The 24,977-nt window shown below is 40.6% G+C and overlaps 1 protein-coding gene across 2 annotated transcripts in view; it reads right to left on the bottom strand.

The window, feature by feature from the left end:
* Window positions 1-24,977, bottom strand: part of naalad2 (N-acetylated alpha-linked acidic dipeptidase 2) — a 110,827-nt gene that overhangs the window by 20,723 nt on the left and 65,127 nt on the right. For both annotated transcript variants that reach the window (XM_059964601.1, XM_059964602.1), the window contains 2 exons: window positions 17,807-17,874; window positions 14,433-14,524 (listed from right to left, as the gene is read on the bottom strand). In XM_059964601.1, coding sequence (XP_059820584.1) covers window positions 14,433-14,524; window positions 17,807-17,874 — 160 coding nt within the window. The remainder of the gene's footprint in view (window positions 1-14,432; window positions 14,525-17,806; window positions 17,875-24,977) is intronic.

Genomic DNA, 24,977 nt, shown 5'->3' with positions numbered 1-24,977 from the left:
AGAAGAAAGTCTTTCAGCTCATCAAGACTATGGGCTTGCTCACAGAGCAATCCGATCCCCTGCTCATTTTCCCTAAAACCTCTTCTAATTTCTTGTCAAATCCCCCTGCAAACTCGCTCCCTCTTGATAACAAAACTCACCTGCGCATTTTCTCCCCTGGATTACAAAACTCACCTGCACACGCACTCTCCCTGGATTACAAAACTCACCTGCACACGCACTCTCCCTGGATTACAAAACTCACCTGCACATGCACTCTCCCTGGATTACAAAACTCACCTGCACACTCACTCTCCCTGGATTACAAAACTCACCTGCACACTCGCTCTCCCTGGATTACAACACTCACCTGCACACTCGCTCTCCCTGGATTACAAAACTCACCTGCACACTCACTCTCCCCGGATTACAACACTCACCTGCACACTCGCTCTCCCCGGATTACAAAACTCACCTGCACACTCACTCTCCCCGGATTACAACACTCACCTGCACACTCGCTCTCCCCGGATTACAAGACTCACCTGCACACTCGCTCTCCCCGGATTACAAGACTCACCTGCACACTCGCTCTCCCCGGATTACAAGACTCACCTGAACATTCGCTCTCCCCAGAGTACAAAACTCACCTGCAGATCCTCTCCCCCGGATTACAAGACTCACCTGCACACTCGCTCTCCCTGGATTACAACACTCACCTGCACACTCACTCTCCCCTGATTACAAAACTCACCTGCACACTCGCTCTCCCCGGATTACAAGACTCACCTGCACATTCGCTCTCCCCGGATTACAAGACTCACCTGCACATTCTCTCCCCGGATTACAAAACTCACCTGCACACTCACTCTCCCCGGATTACAAGACTCACCTGCACATTCTCTCCCCTGGATTACAACACTCACCTGCACACTCACTCTCCCTAGAATACAAAACTCACCTGCAGATCCTCTCCCCCGGATTACAAGACTCACCTGCACACTCACTCTCCCCGGATTACAACACTCACCTGCGCACTCGCTCTCCCTGGATTACAACACTCACCTGCACACTCACTCTCCCCTGATTACAAAACTCACCTGCACACTCGCTCTCCCCGGATTACAAGACTCACCTGCACATTCGCTCTCCCCGGATTACAAGACTCACCTGCACACTCGCTCTCCCTGGATTACAACACTCACCTGCACACTCGCTCTCCCTGGATTACAAAACTCACCTGCACACTCACTCTCCCCGGATTACAACACTCACCTGCACACTCGCTCTCCCCGGATTACAAAACTCACCTGCACACTCACTCTCCCCGGATTACAACACTCACCTGCACACTCGCTCTCCCCGGATTACAAGACTCACCTGCACACTCGCTCTCCCCGGATTACAAGACTCACCTGCACACTCGCTCTCCCCGGATTACAAGACTCACCTGAACATTCGCTCTCCCCAGAGTACAAAACTCACCTGCAGATCCTCTCCCCCGGATTACAAGACTCACCTGCACACTCGCTCTCCCTGGATTACAACACTCACCTGCACACTCACTCTCCCCTGATTACAAAACTCACCTGCACACTCGCTCTCCCCGGATTACAAGACTCACCTGCACATTCGCTCTCCCCGGATTACAAGACTCACCTGCACATTCTCTCCCCGGATTACAAAACTCACCTGCACACTCACTCTCCCCGGATTACAAGACTCACCTGCACATTCTCTCCCCTGGATTACAACACTCACCTGCACACTCACTCTCCCTAGAATACAAAACTCACCTGCAGATCCTCTCCCCCGGATTACAAGACTCACCTGCACACTCACTCTCCCCGGATTACAACACTCACCTGCGCACTCGCTCTCCCTGGATTACAACACTCACCTGCACACTCACTCTCCCCTGATTACAAAACTCACCTGCACACTCGCTCTCCCCGGATTACAAGACTCACCTGCACACTCGCTCTCCCCGGATTACAAGACTCACCTGCACACTCGCTCTCCCCGGATTACAAGACTCACCTGCACACTCGCTCTCCCTGGATTACAAGACTCACCTGCACACTCGCTCTCCCCGGATTACAACACACCTGCACTCTCGCTCTCCCCGGATTACAAGACTCACCTCCACATTCTCTCCCCTGGATTACAACACTCACCTGCACACTCACTCTCCCTGGATTACAACACTCACCTGCACACTCACTTCCCTGCATTACATCAATTACTTGTACACTTGTACCAATTTACAGCAATTAACCTATCAACCCACCTCACTGGGATGCACAATGAAAGCCTAGCACCTGGAGAAGACACGTGGTCACAGGGAGAATGTGCAAGCTCTTGACTGAGCACTGCGATTTGGGATTGGAGCCAGGTCAGTGGACTGGGAGCTTGCCACTCCTCATTTGCTCTGCTCCATTCAGCAGGAAGGAACGTGGTATGTCGAGATCTGTATGAAGCACTAGACTCATTCAACAGCCCAACACAGTTTGTTACAAGTCATGACAGTTTCCAGCTAAGCAGAAGACGCCTGAAACAACTTGACAGGGGCAAAGTTCTGATGGATATTTTAACATCACCAAGAAAACCGCAAAACACACATCATCCTCTTGTGGAAACCTACTGTTCCGTTCCTATGCGCTTGCTGATTCCCTACAGTGGAGTTCTCCCACACTACACCCTGAGGATTTCCTCAAGCCTTGCTCTGTGTCACCAGCCTCTATGGCAAATGAGGGTAAGCACCAACTGGTTGAGCCGTGATAACCAATGAAGAAAATCTGGCTTCGACTTTGTAACAGTCCCACTTTGTCATTCCTCTCATCTCAGTCTCCCCACTGCACAAATTGTAACAGCCAGAACCAAAGTCATCCAACAAGGCAAACATTTCTACACATACAGTCAAGAGCAAGTGTGTTCCATTACAGACTAATGCCTTTCTATAAATCCAGTTCTTCTCCTGTGTCTCTGCATACAAACTACTGCAGCTGAGCTAGACAGTTATTGCTCACTAGGGGTAGGGTTGGCTGCTGTAAAGGTCACCTTTCAAGCAATGGCCCAGCATGTATATACTCGCAGCCTCTGCACACAGAAGGCCATCAGTCTTCTCTTCAGAGACTCCTGGACCTAAAATGATGTACAACTTTACTCTACATGGCCCTGGACTCAAGTGTAAAATGTAATATCATCGTGGGACAGGCTTCACTGCAGAAGCCTGCTCAAGTGGCCACAGGACACAACAATTATCAAAGGTGCAATCATACAATGTGGATATCAACAAGCAAAAGGCAAAAAGTGACAAAGCAAATGACTGGATATAAAAGCAGCCTCAGATTTCCAAATCACCACAGGCACCAACAGCTACGTCTATGATTACCCGCACCATCTCCTCCAAATAACTGAACTCATGGGCGATGTACATATTTTTCCAGAATGTAGTTTTGAACAGCCTTGCAAGAAAGAATGATCACTGTAGTGAATATGGGGTAAATGTGTAAATGAAATACCCATAATGATCTGGAGGTTTGTTAGTGGTGCAGGTTCACCTTTGAGTGGACTAAACCATGAGGCAATTGAATAAAACCAAATAGCACAAAGACACAAATAGTGGAGACATTGTAGGTAGTGTGGAAGATCAAAGAGTTTAGTGGAAGATAAATCAGTTGCAGATATGAACAGAGACATGGCATATAGAGTTTGATCTGGGAAAGTGCGTGGTAAAGGGGAGGCTGACAGCTAATACTAGGATCCTTAAAAGCACCAATATACAAAAGGATCTTGAGGTCCAAGTCCATAACTCCCTTAAAATGGCTACAAAGACTAATAGGGTGATAAAGAAAGCTCATGACATGCTTGCTTTCATTAGTTGAGGCTTTGGGTTTAAGTCAGGAAGTTATGTTGCAGCTTTATAAAATACTGTTTAGGCTGCATGAAGAGTATTGCATACAATCAAGTCACCCAATTACAAGAAGGAATATTAAGTCTTTTGAAGAGAGTTCAGAAAAGTTTTGATAGACTTTGATAATTAGAAGACAAGTGCTATTTCGAGAGTTGGACAAACTAGGAGTGTATTCTCTGGAGTGGCAGATGCTGAAGTTAGATTTGTTGGAGGCATTTAAAAGGCTCCTAGGTAGTCACATGAACACACAGGGAATGAAGAGGTGTGAAAGCAGAAGAAATTAGTTTAATTAGGCATCATTAGCTTAATTAGTTCAGCACAACATGGCTTAAGAAACTGTTCTGTTCTATATTCTAAAAATAGAAATATTTAAATTTGAGAGTAAATGATGAAAAACTATTCCCATTAACAGAAAAGTCTGAATCCAGTTGAAATAGATTAAAGCAACACACACAAAATGCTGGTGGAACGCAGCAGGCCAGGCAACATCTATAGAGAGAAGCACTGTCGACGTTTCAGGCCGAGACCCTTCGTCGGGACTAACTGAAAGGTAAGATAGTAAGAGATTTGAAAGTCGGAGGGGGAAGGGAAAATGTGAAATGACAGGAGAAGACCGGAGGGGTTGGGGTGAAGCTGAGAGCCAGAAAGGTGATTGGCAAAAGGGATACAGACCTAGAGAAGGGAAAGTATCAGGCACGGGAGGCCTAGGGAGAAAGAAAGGGGGAGGGGAGCACCAGAGGGAGATGGAGAACAGGCAGAGAGAGAAAGGAAAAAAAGTGAGGGGGAAAAAAACAAAAAAAAACTAAATATATCGGGAATGGGGTAAGAAGGGGTGGAGGGGCATTAACAGAAGTTAGAGAAATCAATGTTCATGCCTTCAGGTTGGAGGCTACCTAACTGGTGTATAAGGTGTTGTTCCTCCAACCTGAGTGTGGCTTCATCTTGACAGTAGAGGAGGCCATGGGTAGACATGGGAATGGGACGTGGCCACTGGGAGATCCTGCTTTTTCTGGCAGACCGAGCGTAGGTGTTCAGCGAAACGGTCTCCCAGTCTGCGTCGGGTCTCACCAATATATAAAAGGCCACACTGGGAGCACCGGACGCAGTATACCACACCAGCCGACTCACAGGTGAACTGTCGCCTCACCTGGAAGGACAGTCTGGGGCCCTGAATGGTGGTGAGGGAGGAAGTGTAAGGGCAGGTGTAGCACTTGTTCCGCTTGCGAGGACAAGTGCCAGGAGGGAGATCGGTGGGAAGGGATGGGGGGAGATGAATGGACAAGGGAGTCGTGTAGGGAGCGATCCATGCAGAAAGCAGAAAGGGGGGGAGGGAAAGATGTGCTTGGTAGTGGGATCCCGTTGGAGGTGGCGGAAGTTACGGAGAATTATATGTTGGATCCAGAGGCTGGGCGGGGGGGTGATAGGTGAGGATAGGGGGGGGCCCTATCCCGAGTGGGATGGTGGGCAGATAGGGTGAGGGCTGATGTGCGGGAAATGGGAGAGATGCGTTTGAGAGCAGAGTTGATGGTGGAAGAAGGGAAGCCCCTTTGTTTAAAAAAAGAAGACATCTCCTTTGTCCTGGAATGAAAAGCCTCATCCTGAGAGCAGGTGTGGCAGAGACGGAGGAATTGTGAGAAGGTGATAGCATTTTTGCAAAAGACAAGATGGGAAGAGGAATAGTCCAGGTAGCTGTGAGAGTCTCTAGGCTTATAGTAGGTATCAGTAGATAGGCCATCTCCAGAGATAGAGACAGAAAGATCAAGAAAGGGGAGGGAGGTGTCAGAAGTAGAACAAGTAAATTTGAGGGCAGGGTGAAAGTTGGAGGCAAAGTTAATAAAGTCAATGAGCTCATCATGCGTGCAGTAGGCTGCACCAAAGCAGTCATCGATGTAGCGAAGGAAAAGAGGGGGACAGATACCTGTATCAGCTTGGAACATGGACTGTTCCACAAAGCCAACAAAAAGGCAGGCATAACTGGGACCCATGCGGGTGCCTATGGCTACACCTTTGGTTTGGAGGAAGTGGGAGGAGCCAAAGGAAAAATTATTGAGAGTAAGAACTAATTCTGCTAGACGGAGGAGAGTGGTGGTAGAGGGGAGTTGGTTAGGTCTGGAATCCAAAAAGAAGCGAAGAGCTTTGAGACCTTCCTGGTGGGGGATGGAGGTATATAGGGACTAGACGCCCATGGTGAAAATAAGGCGGTGGGGGCCAGGGAACTTAAAATCATTGAAAAAATCAAAGCATGAGAAGTGTCACGAACATAGGTGGGAAAGGATTGAACAAGGAGGGACAAAACAGTGTCAGGGTATGCAGAAATGAGTTCGGTGGGGCAGGAGCAAGCTGAGACAATGGGTCTACCTGGACAGGCAGGTTTGTGGATCTTGGGTAGGAGGTAGAAACGGGAAGTGTGGGGTGTGGGAACTATGAGGTTGGTGGCAGTGGATGGGAGATCCCCAGAGCTGATAAGGTTGGTGATGATATAGGAGACAATGGCCTGGTGCTCCTTAGTGGGGTCATGATCAAGGGGTAAATAAGAGGAGGTATCAGAGAGCTGTTACTGTGCCTCAGCCAGGTAGAGGTCAGTACGCCAGACTACAACAGCTCCTCCCTTATCAGCGGGTTTTATAGTGAGGTTGGGATTGGTATGGAGGGAGTCGAGAGCAGAGCATTCGGAAGGAGAGAGGTTGACACGGTGTGGTCAAGACAGTTGATGTTCTGTAGGCAATTAGCAATAAAGAGATCCAGAGCAGGCAGAGGCCCATATATATTAAATGGATCCAGCCAGGGACGCATAGGAAGCCTACAAATACCTACAATGATTTGAACTTGCTGAAAATATAAAGATTCACTTGTAAGAAGCAATAAAGAAATTAGTTTAATTGAAGGAAGGAGGATCAATGGAACTAATTGATTGCTCTACCTCAGATCTGGCAATCGAACTAAGTTTGTCTTTCTGCAGAGCATTGCAATTCATCTTTTTTTTTTAATTTTTTTAAAATTAAATTTTCAAATAGTTTATATAGAGTAGAATAGAATAATATCAGCCCACCCCTCCCCTTAAACCCTCCCCCCTAACAAACCCCTATCTAAAAAAATAAGAGAAAAAAAAAAGACTGCCTGGATATTGGGAGATCCCCACATGCTCCATGGTATTCAAAATAGCTTTAATATATATATTTATTTATTTCCCCAGATGACCAATAACTTTGTCTTTGGAACACCTATATATTTAATTCTATCTTTTGTAAATAAGGGTGCCAAATTTTCAGAAATATGTCATATTTATTTCTTAAATTATAAGTAATTTTTTCAAGTGGAATGCAGCTAAACATTTCATTCTTCCAACGATCTATACTTAAGTACGAATCTGATTTCCAAGTAACTGCAATAGCCTTTTTAGCTACTGCCAATGCAATTTTTATGAATTCTTTCTGATATTTGTTCAATTTAGGTTTTGGTTTTATCCCTTCAATATCACCTAGTAAAATTAATATTGGGTTATGTGGAAGTTGTGTTCCAATAATTTGTTCCAATAAAACTCTTAAATTTATTCAAAAAGGTTGAATTTTAAAACAAGACCAAGTAGAGTGTAAAAAAGTACCAATTACTTGACTACATCAAAAACATTGATCAGATAAATTTGGGTTTAATCTATTTATTTTTTGCAGTAATTGACATGTAATTGATGTAAAAATTGTATTGTACTAATCTAAGTCAGACATTTGTTGTATTTGTCATACTGTCAATACATAATCTTGACCAACTTGTTTCATCAATTTTAATATTCAGATCAGTTTCCCATTTTTGTCTTGACTTATGAATTCCTTGTTTAATTGTCTGTTTTTGAATCAAATTATACATACAAGTAAATTTTTAATTTTTCCTTTTTGAACTAAAGTTTCTATTTCATTAGGTTTCGACATTAACATTGTTTGACCCAGATTATCTCTTAATTAAGCTCTTAATTGGAAATAACAGAAGAGTGTTATTTGATATTTTATACTTATTCTTTAATTGACCAAATGACATTAATATACCTCCTTCAAAACAGTCTCCTATATATCTAATCCCTTTTTGAAACCAGCTATATAAGAGTTGGTTATCCATTGTAAAAGGAATAAGTCTATTCTGAATTAGAGGTCTCTTTGCTAATAAAGATTTCTTTATCTCATCATCATTTGTCTTATTCCATAGATCAATCAAATGTTTTAATATAAGGGATTCTTTCTTTTCCCATATCCATTTAGATTCCCAATTATATATATAAAATCTTCTGGTATATTTTCTCCTATTTTATCTAATTCTATTCTAATCCATGCTGGCTTATCTTCATCAAAAAAAGATGCAAGAAATCTAGGTTGATTTGTTTTATAATAATTCTTAAAGTTTGGTAATTGTAACCCTCCTAGGTCAAATTTCCATGTCAATTTTTCCAATGATATTCTTGACATCTTACCTTTCCAAAGGAACTTCCTCACACATTTATTTAACTCTTGAAAAAACTTCTGCGGTAGTTGTATTGGTAGTGTTTGGAATAAATACTGTAATCTAGGGAATATATTCATTTTTACAGCATTAACTCTACCTACTAATGTTATTGGTAACATCATCCATTTATCGAGATCTTCTTGAATTTTTTTCAATAATGGAAAATAATTTAATTTATATAAATCCTTTATATCATTATCAACTCTTATACCCAAATACTTTATACCATTTATCGGCCATCTAAATTGAGTTACTAATCGACGTTGGCTATAATCTCCTTTAGTAAGGGGTAAAATTTCACCTTTATCCCAATTTATTTTATACCCTGATATTTTCCCATATTCTTCCAATCTAGAAGATAATTTATGCAACAAATACAATGGATTTGTTAGATAAATCAGAACATCAGCAGCAAATAGGTTAATCTTATATTCCTCCTGATTAACTCTGAAACCCATAATATCTGAGTCAGTTCCAAGTAATTCAGCTAATGGTTCTATCGCCAATACAAATAAAGCAGGTGATAGTGGACAACCTTGTCTAGTTGACCTTGTTAACTGAAATGATGTTGAAATTTGGCAGTTTGTCACTACTTTAGCTTTGGGATTAGTATTTTACGTATATGGTTTCAATTTCGGAAATTTTTCGGGTTGACTCAATTCGTTTTAAATATTCCTATTGTATCTAATTGCTTTTTCCACCCTTCAATTATAGATCAAGCTTATTTGGCTTGGAAAACTAAGGGATTACTAAGATTTTCTGATTTATTTTTGGACAATTGTTTTAAGTCTTTTGAGCAATTATCTAATAAATATAATTTGCCTAGATTTCATTTTTTTTAGATATTACAGATTAGGCATTTTTTAAGTACTGTACTTCCTACGTTTCTAAATTTTGTGTCTTCAGATATTTTGGAGAGTTTGTTTGAATTAAACCCTTTTCAAAAAGGGCTTATATCAAAACTTTATAATTATGAAGATACGTTCAAAGCCCCTTTATAAGACAAAAAATGATTGGGAAAGAGAGCTTAATCTTATTATTCCTATTGAGAATTGGGATAGAATTCTTCAATTAGTTAATACATCATCTATATGTGCCAAACATTCATTAATACAATTTAAGGTCGTACATAGGGCCTATATGTCCAAGGATAAATTAGCTCATTTTCATTCTTGTATAAATCCTATTTGTGATAGATGTCAATTTGAAACACCGCCTTTAACTCATATGTTTTGGTCATGTCCGCTTTTGAAAAAATATTGGAAAGATATTTTTGATATTATCTCTGTGGTACTGAACATCGATTTACAACCCCATCCTATTACCGCAATTTTTGGTTTACCAATGATGGACTTCTTCATTTATCTTCTTCTGCCTGTCGAATGATTGCATCTCTCACTCTGATGGCAAGATCTATTTTGTTGAATTGGAAGGAAATTAATCCTCCCACTGTATTTCATTGGTTTTCTCAAACTATGTTATGTTTAAATTTAGAAAAAATTAGAAGTGGTGTATTTGATACTTCTATTAAATTTGAAAAGATATGGAGACCATTTATTCAATATTTTCATATGATGTAATATGACCCTGTTCCAAGCTTATTTGATTTTCTAGCTTTAATCTTATTTATGTTGAGAGGATCGGAGTTGACGACACTGATGATTATGTATTCTTGTGAGATATTATAAACAGCCCATTTTTTTTTCTTTCTCTAGTTTTTCTTTTTTTTCTTTTTTTGCTTTTTTTCTTCTTTATTAGCTATTAGATTAGTAGTTTAGTTATTTTTGCATAACATTTTTTTTCTTTTTTCTGTTTTTTTTATATTATATATTATGAAATACCTAGATTTACCTTGTTCATATATATACTGTAGGGTTCATGTTTTGGGAATACTCATTTATACTGTAATCATTGCTTATGTATTCTTTTATGTGCAATGGGAATTTGTATGTTTGTAATCCCTTTATTAATATATCAATTGTATTTTGTTTATATTATTAATAATAATAAAAAGATTGAAAAAGAAAGAAAGAAAAAGATTCTGGAAGTTTGTGTTCTTTCTGCTTGATGTATTAACTCCATAAAAGGAGGAATAAATAAATCTTTAAACTTTTTATAAAATTCAGGTGGAAAACCATCTTCTCCTGGAGATTTATTACTCTGAAGTGATCCTAGAGCTTCTTCGACCTCCTTTAATGTAAAAGGCATATCTAATCCCTTCTGTTCTTCCAAATTCAATTTTGGGAGAGTTATTTGTGATAAAAACCTTATCATATCATTTTGTGATTCTGATTGATATAATTCAGAATAAAAACTTTTAAAAGTTTCATTTATTTCTAAAGGTTTATAAGTACTTTTATTTACACTTGTTCTAATTGCATTTATCATTTTGGAAGTCTGGTCTGTTTTTAACTGCCAAGCAAGAATCTTGTGTGATCTTTCACCTAGTTCATAATATCTCTGTTTAGTTCTCATAATTGCTTTTTCTGTTCAGTATGTCTGAAGTGTATTATATTGTAGCTTCTTATTAACAAGTTGCCTTTGCTTTTCTTCTGTCATATATCTTTGAGATTCTTTTTCTAATTTTGTAATCTCTTTTTCCAATTGATCTGTTTTACCATATATTCCTTCTTAATTTTAGAAGTATAACTTATTTTCTAGCCCCTCAAATATGCCTTCAGTGCTTCCCATAATACAAATTTATCATCAACTGAATGTGAGTTTGTATCTAAAAAAAACTGAATCTGTTTTTTCACAAAATCACAAAAATCTTGACGTTTTAATAATATTGAATTAAATCTCCATCTGTAAATCGGTTCCACCTTATCCATCATTATCATTGTCATTATCAAGGGGGAATGATCTGACAATATTCTTGCTTTATATTCCATATTTTTCACTATCCTGAATATTCGTTGATAATAGGAAAAAATCTATCTTTGAGTAAGTTTTATGTCTATCTGAATAAAATGAATAATCTCTTTCTGTTTGGTTAATTATTCTCCATATATCAATCAAATTTAAATCTTTCATCAATAATAAAGTTAATTTTACTACTTTTGATTTTGTAACAACCTTTGTTGACCTGTCTAAAACTGGGTCTAAACAAAAGTTAAAGTCTCCACCTATTAATATTTTATCATGCGCATCAGCCAAATTCAAAAAGGCCTCTTGTATAAATTTTGCATTATTTTCATTTGGTACATAAATATTCGTAAGAATCTATAATTCTGAAAAGATTTGACTATGTATAAACACATATCTCCCTGCAGAATCAATTAATACATTTTGTATTTTAATTGGTCAAGTTTTATTAACCAAAATTGCAACTCCTCTTGTCTTTGAATTAAATGAAGCTGCACTAACATTTCTGACCCAATCTCTCTTTAATTTCTGATGTTCTATCTCTGTTAAATGTGTTTCCTGTAAAAAGGCTATATCTATTTTCATTTTCTTAATGTATGTTAAAATTCTTTTTCTTTTCATTAAGCCCATTAACATTACAACTTAAAATGTTCAGTAAATTAGTCATTATTTTCAATATGGTTACTCCAATCTATAACAAGACATATTTCAGCTCTCGTAGTACCTTGGGGAATCTTTTTTAAATTCTCCATGTTGCTATGTGTCTCCCCCCCAATCATCCAGGCAAAGAAAGAAAGATAGAAGAAAGATAGATTGTAAAAAAAAGATAACAATATACCTCCCTACTAATGTTGTGAATGAAAAAACCACAACATTACTCCCCTCCATTGTACGGGTCATGGCAATTGCCATGATTACACACATGAATCCTGTAGCGATCGATCAGAAGTTCCCCCAGCTCCCCGTAATAAAAAAAAGGTATACGTAATAGAAGAAAAAAATATCCCGATTAATATTCCTCAAATTTTTACCTTTCTTCCCCTCTTACATATAATTAAGAGTATATTTGTATATTCTTCTGTCCTTATATATCCATCAATTCCATTCACTATCTCAGTCTTCATCTTTAATCCATTTCGCTTCCATAAGTTCTTAGCTGTGTCCAGTGAATATTTGGGAGTTCTTGTGCAAACTCCTCCGCTTTCTGATAATCAGTAAAAAATCATCTTTTTCCATCATCCAAAAAAATTATCGGTTGCCAGGTGGCGCAGTATAAATTTATAACCCTTTTCCCATAAGACTTTTTTCACTAGGTTAAATTCCTTCTTTCTCTTCAAAAGATCATAACTTATGTCAGGATAGAAAAGAACTCTTTTCCCTTCTATCATCAATGGCCCGTTTCTCTTTCTGGCACATTGGGAAGCTGCCTTCAGGATCCTTTCTTTATCCTGATATCTTAAGCATTTTATCAAGATTGGTCGCGGGTTTTTGATTGTGTTGAGGTTTTGGTCTTAAGGCTCTATGAGCCCTTTCGATTTCAATTAACTGATTTCCCTCTTCCATTTCCAAATTTTCCAGGATCCATTTTTGAAAAAATTTGATTGGATCTTCTCCCTCTGTACCTTCTTTAAGACCAACAATCTTAATATTATTTCGTCTGCTACAATTTTCAAGCACGTCCACTTTTTCCAACAACCTTTTTCTTTCTGATGTCCAGGCAAGGATATTATCTTCCATTTTGTTCACTCAGGCAATGGCGTCTCCCATTATTTCTTCCAGCTTTTTAACTTTCTTATCCATTTTCTCCTGTTTTTTAACAACTTTATCAAACATAATCTTCATATTTTAATATGTTTTATTACTTTTAATGCTTTTAATTCTTTTAATTCATGCATTATTTGCACCAAGGCTTTTCTTATGTCCCCAGGAAGTCTTCCACTTCCAACCTCTTCCTGCTGTTCTTCTTCTTTTTCCTCATCATCATCTGTGTTGTCCAATGAATCCGACTCCACCTCCGATTCACTTTCACTTTCAGTCATAGCTGGGATTTGTAGTTTGCTCCTGTTTGCACATGCCCATTTCTTCACGCATGTGCAGTTTCTGCTGCTTCTTCTTAGAGATTGTTGATGTTGCTGCAGTTTCCTGTTCTGCACCGCCAGAGGCGAAGTGCACCTCGCCAAGCAGAGGTCCAACCTGAGTACGAGGCTCTCTCATAATGGTCGGCCGTTTCTTTCCCAACTCGTCCTGTCTTCAATGTAGTAGTTTTCTTCTGTTTAGGAGACATATCTAAAGACAATCCTGAATAGTTTATAAGTAATTTTTAGAAAGTATTTTCTAACTTTTCTTCACTTAAAAGTTATTTTATTGTTTTTTTACGGGAGAGCTGAATTTCCACGTCTCGATCCTATGTCATCATGTGACATCCCCCACAATTCATCTTAAGTAATATTAACTGCACAATGTTTGTGGCTGCTTATTGTACTCTGCTTCTAAAGTGGGTTCACTAAAGTTTAGGGATCTAATGCATTTAACACACAGTAACCACTTGAAGCCTGTATGGTGTTGCTGATTAAGCATGGATTTTTGTTCCACATGTTCTAATTCTCCCCCATTCTTACCTACACCTTAACATTATAGTTATCTTTAAAAGTAGCTCTTCACAAAATGTTCTAAAATTCAAAGGTCTGTTTATTATCAAAGTATGTACTGTATGCAGTATACAACTTTGAGACTCTTCTTCTCCAGAAAGCCGCAAAACAAAGAAAACCCATGGAAGTCAGTTTGGAGTAAAACAGCAAACCCACCCCCTGCATTGAAAAAGAACACCAAAATCAACAACCCCAAAATCCAATCCCCCCGCACCAAACACAAGAACACTGGTCCCCAAATCCCCCTCTCCCCACACAAATATACCAACAAAAATGTAACAAGAACATTGACCCCCAATTCTCCCTTTCCTTCAAATGCAAGAACATCGACCTCCCCAGAACCACCTGTTAAGTCAGGCTGGGAACAATGAATAATTATTCAAATGGTTGAATTAATCAAGTTTTTCTACATGATACTGTAGGCCAATATAAGTTGAGAAGTATCCATTCCAAACCAATCATTTCCAGCAGCAACAGATTTTCCCCTCACAATTCATAAGTTAAGAAATAGTGGAGGAAAAACATTTCTGTCTAACCTGGGAGCTTCCTTGTACTCTGTCCAAGGATCTTTCTCATACCAACTCTGGTAAAGGGATTTTCCCTCAAAACCATCATCAGGGCTTGGCATCTGAAGGAAGGCAAAATTGAATCCTTTATTTCAGCATTTTCACATTCTTTCATTAGTCTTCTGTCAGAAACAGCCAATTCATAAGTATATATGTTTGATAAAGTCAAACCCTGGGACGTTTATCTGATACAAGATTAGAAGGCCTTTTCCTAAATTTTTGGGAGCAGAAGATCTTCCAGGTTCAAGACATTGGTTCAATTTCATGGTGAAGATTCAGACACTAAAAACAACCAAGATGGACCTGTTGCTAAAACTATTTGAAACAAGAGGCCATCTTGATAAAGAAGCTGAAATTTGTACTAGAAGTAAATGCCTGCGGGATTGTTAAGAACAAGTTTATGGTATCAAACATTATTGGGGCCTTATCATTTCAATTTCATAACAGTGCCAAGCTGCCAGGAAGGATGCAAATGACTTGAAGTGCTGCTTAAATTTTACCTCATTTATCTTCTTCCTCAGTGCAGAAGGTTCAGAAACTTTAATAACATATTCAGGGCCAGACTAAGCAAGGTGCACAGAACAGAAACCAGAGACCCATTGGATTAGGTCAAAAGGGTTAAATCTTTTGATCCCAACCAAGTCGAGGACAGGTGTACCACACATCTCTATCGATCAATGAGCATTGCATAAGTGGGCAAAAACCATCAGTACGGCATAGATACAGCACTAGTAGGCATGTTTGTATGTATGTAACACTGGGGCACGTTATAGGTCTTTCATTGTAAAATAAATTAGATTACACATATTTTCTTACTGGTCTCCAGCTTTGGATTTTCACTTATCACCACACATTGCGGTTTCCATTTTTTAAAAATAAGCAGTTTAATTTCATAATCATTGGCAGAACAGATAGTACTTTCTCCTTTACTTTTTTCATTTATTTATCATTTATACAATGTGTAAGTTTTTGGAAATAGTTTGGCCCCATTCTGCCTCTGCTGCTCCCTGCATCTTGTGTTATGTGGCGGTCTTATTGTGGCTCACAAAGCCCAGCCACAAGTGGTTGGGGCATGTGGGGTTATAATTTTCTCTTTGTCAAGGACCCTCTATTCAAGGTGGAAATGGGAAGAGGAAATGAAGTCTAGATTCATATATTACAGAAGACAAGAAAGGTGGCTGCATGGGGCACAGCTGGGGTAGAGAAGGGCAGGATGAAAGGGCATAACAGATGTCATTTCACCTCCTATAAGATCCTAGCATTTTACTTCAGAAGTGGGTGAGATGGACTCCAAGCCTTTACATAACCCACCTACGGCCAACCTGTATCTGGCCCAGTTCCACATCAGCAGTGAAAATGGATGCATAGGATCTACATAGCTTGCTCCACAAATGTCACATCCAGTTGATATTTAGAGATAATCCAGTAGATACTTGTGTCAATCTCACCAGATACATTAAAATCATGGTCATCAATAAAAAATGGTCTGCTAAGAGCAGACATTTAAACTGATATGTCTTATTAGAACATGTTATACCCCCTTTGAAATTCAGATGTCAAATTCCATTTTAAAATCTTCACGTAAGCCAAGTAGTAAAGGGGTACCTGTCTTTTGAACCGCAATAAGGTTTAACATTGTATTTAAAACTGCATATGAAAAACTGAAATGCTTTTAACAATTGTTTTATTTGACAAGAGATAACTATATATTTATATCTCATTGCCCATGCTCTTCCAGGCAGATTTGCAGTCCTCAATTCCATCTTAACACGTGATATATATTTATTCATATTAAACAATTTTCCTGTGCTACAGTCCTTATTTTCCATACGCAATAATGAACAAGAATGAATCCATCAATTCCTGAATGCAATTCCATCAACAGCTATGTCAAAGTTCATTTATTGCTCTTCTGTGTCCTCTATAACTACTAGACAATGCTTGTCTACGTCACTGTACTTTTGCAAAACATACCTGAAAACTCTACATTTCAAAAAAAGTTACAGGCAAGTTACTTCTCAATCCCATATTCCAGAGCTCCCAAACCCCCGAGCCATGGACTGGTATCGGGCCGCAAAGCATGTGCTACTGGGCCACAAAGAAACAATATGATTTGTCGATATGAAACGATACGAGTCAGTTGCACCTTTCCTCATTCCCTGTCATGCCCACTGTTGAACTTGTACACATGCATGGTCATTACCCACGCGAGGTCACCAGTCACCTGAACACAGTGATACCCTACTGCCAGGGATCACTGGTTGGCCTCGGGTAACTGGCCGCCTCACGCGGCCGGCGAGGTGCCGTTGCTACTGAACTGGAGAGCGGACAGATGGGCACTGCCTCTAAACCTGTTTAGCACACCGAATGTTCGTGGGGAACCCAGTGCTGAAATATTCGCAGACAACCTAATTCAGGCTCAGGGTTTTGTAAGTAGCAGAGCAGCTACCTTGCTGCGATCTACTGAAAGTCATCCCTCCAGCCAAACTTTTGTCAGCCGATAGATCCTACCTACCTATAAGGGGGGGGCAGGCACGTGTCGTCACACTCCTCACTCGGCCAGTCACTCTCTCTCCGGACCGCGACTGCTGCGGCCCCACTACAGGGACCTCCAGCCCTTACCTTGTCCTCTCACTGGTGTGTTGCAATAATTTTATATGTTCATCTGAGGAAAATATGCGCTGTATATTTAATATCCAAACATTACTTAAAATGTTATGATGCTATTGACTTATAAGTGAGTTATAATTGACTTATCACTATGTTCATGCGAGTAAAATATGCGCTGTGTGTTTAATATTAAATTCATTAGATAAACCCTTTTAGAAATGAAATTGAGTGTATTAGCCACTTATAAGTGTATAAGTGACTTATAGTTGACTAATCACCTATATTCCAGTCCTGATTAACACCGACCCCCCCCCCCCCCCCGGTAGGTCGGTTTGCAAGAATATTGTCAATATTAAACCGGTCTATGGTGCAAAAAAGGTTGGTGACCCCTGCCATATTCTACTATTCAACCTGCTGAACCATCATTATGAACTTTAACATCCATAGTTTTCAATCCAGTTCCATACTTAACCAGCTACACTGCTGATGTGCCCTTAGAAACCTCTTTTCATGTGTACAATATGGAGAACACCAACTGGAAATATACTGGCTGCATTGAAAGAGTTGCATGGTATCCAAACTTTCCACCTCAGCACTGCACTCTCAGAAATACTTCACAAGGTCTCTATACACTGAATCTTTCAGTAAGAAAAATGATTTACAACAAATTCCTTAAACATTCAGTAAACATTTCAAACTATACAACCAAATTCTGTGAGTGAATAGTTCCTTACCTTTTTAGTCAAGTTATAAACCACTTGGTTGAGTAATGGACTAGAGTCAACTCTCAGTGTGTAGTTACCTAAGAGGTAGATACAAAAAAAGGGAACATGATTAAGTTGCAACCTTGACAAGTAGCAATATACAAGTAGACAAAATAATTACATCCTTAGAACAAATCTGAATTAAGTTGCAATATTAAATGACAGTGAATTTAATCACAAATTTTTGTGTTACAAGTTGGGCACTGTAATGTGTTTCATCTGTCATAAGAAAAAATGGTCCATTACATCTGAATTTAGGATTGGGTCAGTGTGATCAAACAAGAAGATTATAATAGTGGGGAAGGGGGTAGTGGTTGGACTTCAAAGCCTGGATCAAGTTCAAAGCATCAGGAGCAGAGGTTGAAAGGGTTATGTTCAATTGGCCATGGTGAGGTCTGTTCGTGTGATAGTTGACAGGATATGATGGAATTTGCTTCAAAAGGACAACAATTATACCAGTGCTCAAGAGGTGTAATGTGAGCAGGCTTAATGACTATCGTCCAGTCACACTCACATCTATGGTGATGAAATGCTTTGAGAGGCTGGCCAGGGCTAGAATCAACACCCGTCTCAGGAAGGATCTGGACCCACTGCAATTTGCCTATTGCCACTATAAGTCTACAGCAGTTGCAATCTTAATGGCTCTCCATGCAGCCTTGGATCACCTGGACAATGCAAATACCTCTGTCAGGATACTGTTTATTGACTATAGCTCAGTATTTAACACATCATTCCCACAGAACTGATCAAAAATCTACAGAACCTAGGCCTTGTAACCAGATCCTCAACTTCTTAACCGGAAGACCACAATCTGTGTGGATTGGAAATAACATCCCCACCTCGCTGACAATTTAAACCGGAGCTCCACAGGGATGTGTGCTCAGCTCTATGCTCTACTTTCTCTACACCCATGACTATCTGGCTATGCATAGTTCAAACAGCATCTACAAATTTGCTGATGACACAACCATTGTTCGCAGAATTTCAGGTGGTGACGAGAGGCTGTACAGGAGTGAGATATACCAGTTAGTTGAGTCGTGTTGCAGCAACAACCTTGCACTCAACATCAGTAAGACCAAAGAGCTGATTGTGGACTTCAGAAAGGGTAAGACGAGGGAACATAAATCAATACTCAGAGAGATCAGAAGTGGAGAGAGTGAGCAGCTTCAAGTTCCTGGCTGTTAATATCTCTGAGAACCTAACCTGGATGCAACATATTGACACAGCTATAAAGGTGGCAAGACAGCGGCTATACTTTGAGGAGATTTAGTTTGTCAACCAAAGCACTCAAAAGCTTCTACAAATGTACCACAGAGAGCATTCTGACTGGCTACATCACCATCTGGTATGGTGGAGGGGTGGCTACTGCATAAGATTGAAATAAGTTGCAGAAACTTATAAAATTAGTCAGATCCATCATGGGTACTAGCTTCCATAGTATCCAAGACATGGAGTGGTGCTTTAGGAAGGTGGCATCTATCGCTAAGGATCTTCACCACCCAGGACATTCCCCCTTCACATCGTTACTGTAGGGAAGGCAGTACCAAAGCCTGAAGGCACACACTCAGCGATTTAGGAGCAGCTTCGTCTTTGCCATCTGGTTTCTAAAAGAACATTGAACCTATGAACACTACTTCACTAATTTTTTTATTTCTGTTATTTTGCACTACTTATTTTAGCTTAACAATTTATAGACACGTATATACTAAATGTAACTCAGTTTTATTAACTGTATTTATCGTGTATTTCACTGTACTGCTGTAAAGTTAACAAATTTCATGACATATGCTGATGACATTAAATCTGCTTCTGATTCTGATGAGAACCTGACTCAGCTTGCAGGTGGGTTAAAGGAGCAAGGTTGGGTTAGTGATCAAAGGTGGGGGTAGTTTTATCAACTTGGGTTGCAGGAGAAATTGCCAACTTCAGGGTTTCAGAGATAGCAATAAGATGTTAACGGCTTTCTTAAAATAACTAAGATTCACAATAATAGACCTCACAGCTTTGGATCTGCAAGGCTAGTAACCATACCAATAACCAGACAAACTTTGTATGTGTTTTTAAGAGTCCATTTTTGGGTGAAGCTAAAAATGACAGAAATGATAGCCAGGTATTTAGTGGCCTTCACTGGCTAAGTGCTTCCTGGTAAGGTCTGGGTGGAAAATTGAGAACAACGTAGGCCTTGCTGCAGGTCTGATTCCTTTAATGATAGTTGTTATTGGAACTGTACCACATAACCCACAGAATTCCTACTGCTGCATCTTTTGGAAACTCTGTTAAGTGTTAATCCACCACCTTCTTTTCTACCAAAGGAATTTTTTTTTTTAAGTGTTAAATTTCACTGCAATTTTAGACTGATACAGTTCTGGAATATGCCTTGCTTCCTCTGCCCATGATTGCACTTATTAAACTGCTTGTTAGAGGGATAGATTGCAGAATTCCAGCAAAGTGACATTAAGAAGATCAAGTAACTGGGAATTTGTACTCGTCTGGATCCTTCATCATCTCTCTTTTAACTAGTTTGTGAAAACAGCTCAATAATTATTCCTCCCAATACAGTCACTAAAATATTGACTATATTTATTTGTCTCTGGTTAATATTGAAATAATTGGTTGCTGAAAATCAAGACAAACTTTGTTACCTTTTAATGGTTTGATTATAAAGTTAGTGTTACATTCTCTGAAATCTATGACATTGTATATAAATTCAGTTTATGTACAGAAATTACATAAATTTCTTTCTCTTTTCATTTGCAGTTTGTTGTCTTTTACACACAGGTTGAATGCCCAAGCTGGTGTGGTCTTTCATTGATTCTATTATATATTTATTCAGTATTCCCTCAAGAAAATAAATCTCAGGGTTGTATATGGTGACATGTATGTACTTTGATGAATTTATTTTGAACTTTGAACTTGGAGTCTACATTCTAGCCAGATTTAGCATCTAGCAAGATGCCCCATCCAAGCTGCTCCCTAAAACCCCTTCAAAACTTTGCCAATCCAATAAGCTGTGCAAACTGAGAGACAGAATCTCCTATCAGTGCGAAACAAAGGAATGTAATGTTTTGTGCTTTGTGGAGATCTGGCTGATGGATGAGATACCAGATCATGCCATCGAGTGCTCGACGTTCTCCCTGTTCCGGGTGGACAGGCCAGAAAACCCCTCTGGGAAGAATAAAGGAGGTGGGGATATGCTTCATGGGCAATAATGAAGTGCGACCCCCGGAATGTGCATGCCCTCAAATCCCTTTGTTCCCAAGATCTGGAGTACCTTGTGCTACTATGTAGGCCTTTCTGGTTGCCTAGGGAATTCACAGCTTTATTATCACAGCTATGTATATTCCACTGCAAGCTGATACTAACGTGGCTGTCAAGGAATTGTACAAGACCACAGGCACCCTGGAGACTGCACACCCAAAGGCTGCCTTCATCGTTGCTGGTGACTTTAATGGAGCATCGCTGACTACAGTCTTTCCAAAGTTTTGTCAACATATCCAGGAGAGCACATAGGGAGATAGTATACTCGACCACGGCTACTCTCTCTTCCGCAACACTTTCAAAGCACTCCTGTGTCCACCACATGGAAAATCGGATTACTCCTCCGTTTTGCTGCTGCCTGAGTACAGGCAGAAGCTGAAACAAGAGGTGGCCACAGTTAAAACCATCCACTGTTGGTCCGACCAATCGGTGTCCATGCTACAGGACTGCTTTGATGACGTCACTGGAATGTCTTCCATGATGAGGATGTCTCCAAGTTCACGGATGGGGTCACAAGTTTCATCCTGAAGTGCATATAGGATGTTGTCCCCCAGAAAATCAGTCAAGGTCTATCCAAACCAGAAACTCTAGATCAACAGTTCCGTGTGAGTAGCACTTACTGCGAACACAGAGCTACATTGCCGGTGACTAACAGGAATTCGAGAAATGCAGCTACGATCTGCACAAGGTCATGAAGGCAGCAAAACAACAATACAGGGACAAGATTCAGACTCAACTCTCCACCAACAATGCACACAGCTTATGGTAAAGTCTACACACAATTGCAAACTTCAAAGCTTAATGCAGTGGAGTTTCCAACATCCCTGCCACTCTCCCAGATGATCCAAATTTTTTTATGCTCGATTCAATGTTGCCAACACTAGGCTCAAGGAGAGCCGCGGATGTGACCCGCAGCTTGGTCACCTCTGAGGCTGAGGTATCCAGGCATTTCCAGCGAGCAGACAGTTGCAAGGCTGCGGGACCAGATGGCATCTCAGAGTGTGCTCAACACCAGCAACAGGTGTATTTACAGACATTTTAATCTCTCCCTCTCCCAGTGTAGAGTGCCCTCTTGCTTCAAAACATCCACCATTCTTCCTGTACCTAAGATGACCAAGGTAACATATCTGAATGACTGGTGTCCTATCACACTCACCTCAATAATAAGCAAATGCTTTGAGAGGCTGGTTAAGGATTACATCTGCAGCATGCTACCACCACACTGGACCCCTAAAATTTGCCTACCGACACAACTGGACCCTCACTGGAACCCCTGCAGTTTGTGTATTGTCCCAACCGCTCAACAGATGACGCCATTGCCACCACCCTCCACCCGGCCCTAACCCACCCGGACAAAAAAAGACACATACGTTCGGATGCTGTTCATAGACTTCAGTTCAGCATTCAGCACAATCATCCCTCAGAAACTGATTGGAAAGCTGAGCCTACTGGGCCTGAACACCTCCCTCTGCAACTGGATCCTAGACTTTCTGACTGGGAGACCTCAGTCAGTCCGGAACAGGAGCAGCATCTCCAACACCATCACACTGAGCATGGGGGCCCCCCAGGGTTGCGTGCTCAGTCCACTGCTGTTCACTCTGCTGACCCACGACTGTGCTGCAACACACAGCTCGAACCATATCATCAAGTTCGCTGATGACACCACCGTGGTGGGTCTCATCAGTAAGAACAACGAGTCAGCTTACAGAGAGGAGGTGCAGCAGCTGACGGACTGGTGCAGAGCCAACAACCTGTCTCTTAATGTGAACAAAACAAAAGAGATGGTTGTTGACTTCAGGAGGGCACAGAGCAACCACTCCCCGCTGAACATCGATGGCTCCGCAGTAGAGATCGTAAACAGCACCAAATTTCTTGGTGTTCACCTGACAGAGAATCTCACCTGGTCCCTCAACATCAACTCCATAGCAAAGAAAGCTCAGCAGCATCTCTACTTTCTGCGAAGGCTGAGCAAAGTCCATCTCCCACCCCCCATCCTCATCACATTCTACAGGGGTTGTTTTGAGAGCATCCTGAGCAGCTGCATCACTGCCTGGTTTGGAAATTGCACCATCTCGGATCGCAAGACCCTGCAGCGGATAGTGAGGTCAGCTGAGAAGATCATTGGGGTCTCTCTCCCTGCCATTACAGATATTTACACTACACACTACATCCGCAGAGGAAACAGCATTATGAAGGACCCCATGCATCCCCTCATACAATCTTTTCTCCCTCCTACTGTCTGGGAAAAGGCTCCGAAGCATTTGGGCTTTCACGACCAGACTATGTAACAGTTTCTTCCCCCAAGCTATCAGACTCCTCAATACCCAGAGCCTGGACTGACACTCTGCCCTACTGTCCTGTTTATTATTTATTGTAATGCCTGCACTGTTTTGTGCACTTTATGCAGTTCAGTGTAGATCTCTGTGTAGCTTTCTCTGTGTTTTTTTTAATTACATAGTTCAGTCTAGTTTTTTGTACTGCGTCATGTAACACCATGGTCCTGAAAAACGTTGTCTCATTTCTACTATGCCCTGTACCAGCAGTTATGGTCGAAATGACAATTAAAGTTGACTTGACTTGACTTGAACTGATTGACAGATGATGCAATAGCCATAGCTCTACACACTGTCCTTACACATCTGGAGAAGAGGGATGCTTATGTGAGAATGCTGTTCTTGGACTACAGTACAGTGTTCAACACCATAATTCCCTCCAGACTCAACAAGAAGCTCAGAGACCTTGGCCTTCACTCTGCCTTTCGTAGCTGGATACTGGACTTCCTGTCAGATCACCGGCAAGTGTTTAGAGTGGGCTCCCTCACCACTATCCCTCTGACCCTCAACACACTGCCCCTCAGGGCTGTGTCCTAAGCCCCCTCCTTTACTCTCTGTATACCCATGACTGTGTCGCCACCCACAGCTCCAATCTGCTAATTAAATTTGTGGACAACACTACACTGATTGGCCTAATCTCAAATAATAATGATGTAGCCTACAGAGAAATCATCACCCTGACACAGTGGTGTCAAGAAAACCACCTTTCCCTCAATGTCACAAAAACAAAGCAGCTGGTTGAGGACTACAGGAGGAATGGGGACAAGCTAACCCTCATTGACATCAATGGACCTGGGGTTAAGAGGGTGAACAGCTTTAAGTTCCTCGGCATACACATCACCGAGGATCTCACGTGGTCTGCCTCTTTCAACTCGGACAGTTGAAGTTTGGTATGGGTCTCCAAATCCCAAGAACTTTCTATAGGGGCACAATTGAGAGCATTCTGACTGGCTGCATCACTGCTTGGTATGGGAACTGTACTTCCCTCAATCACAGGACTCTGCAGAGAGTGGTGTGTACAGCCCAGCACATCCGTAGATGTCAAATTCCCACTATTCAGGACATTTACAAAGACAGGTGTGTAAAAAGAACCAAAGGATCATTGGCGACTCAAGTCACCCCAACCACAAATAGTTCCAGCTGCTACCATCCAGGAAACGGTATCACAGCATAAACGCCAGGCTCCGTTACAGCTTCTTCCACCAGGACATCAGACTGACTAATTCATGCTGATACAATTGTATTTGTATGTAATATTGACTGACCTGTTGTACATACTATTTATTATAAATTACACGTTGCACATTTAGATGGAGACATAATGTAGAGATGATTACTCATGTATATGAAGGATGTAAGTAATAAAGACAATTCAATTCGATACCTGTCTACATCTCTTAAAATTTGTTATTGTACCAGCTGCAATCTCTTCCTCCAGCAGCTCATTCCAGACATAAAAAGTGTTTATACCTTGTGTAAAAACAGTGGCCATTCAAACTCCTATTAAAACGTTATCCTCTAAACATTAACCCTATGCCCTCTAATCCTTG

The sequence above is a fragment of the Hypanus sabinus genome, chromosome 3 (assembly GCF_030144855.1).
Source record: "Hypanus sabinus isolate sHypSab1 chromosome 3, sHypSab1.hap1, whole genome shotgun sequence".
Taxonomy (NCBI): domain Eukaryota; kingdom Metazoa; phylum Chordata; class Chondrichthyes; order Myliobatiformes; family Dasyatidae; genus Hypanus; species Hypanus sabinus.
Note: the sequence above shows the minus strand (reverse complement) of the source record. Positions and strands in the feature narration are given on the sequence as shown.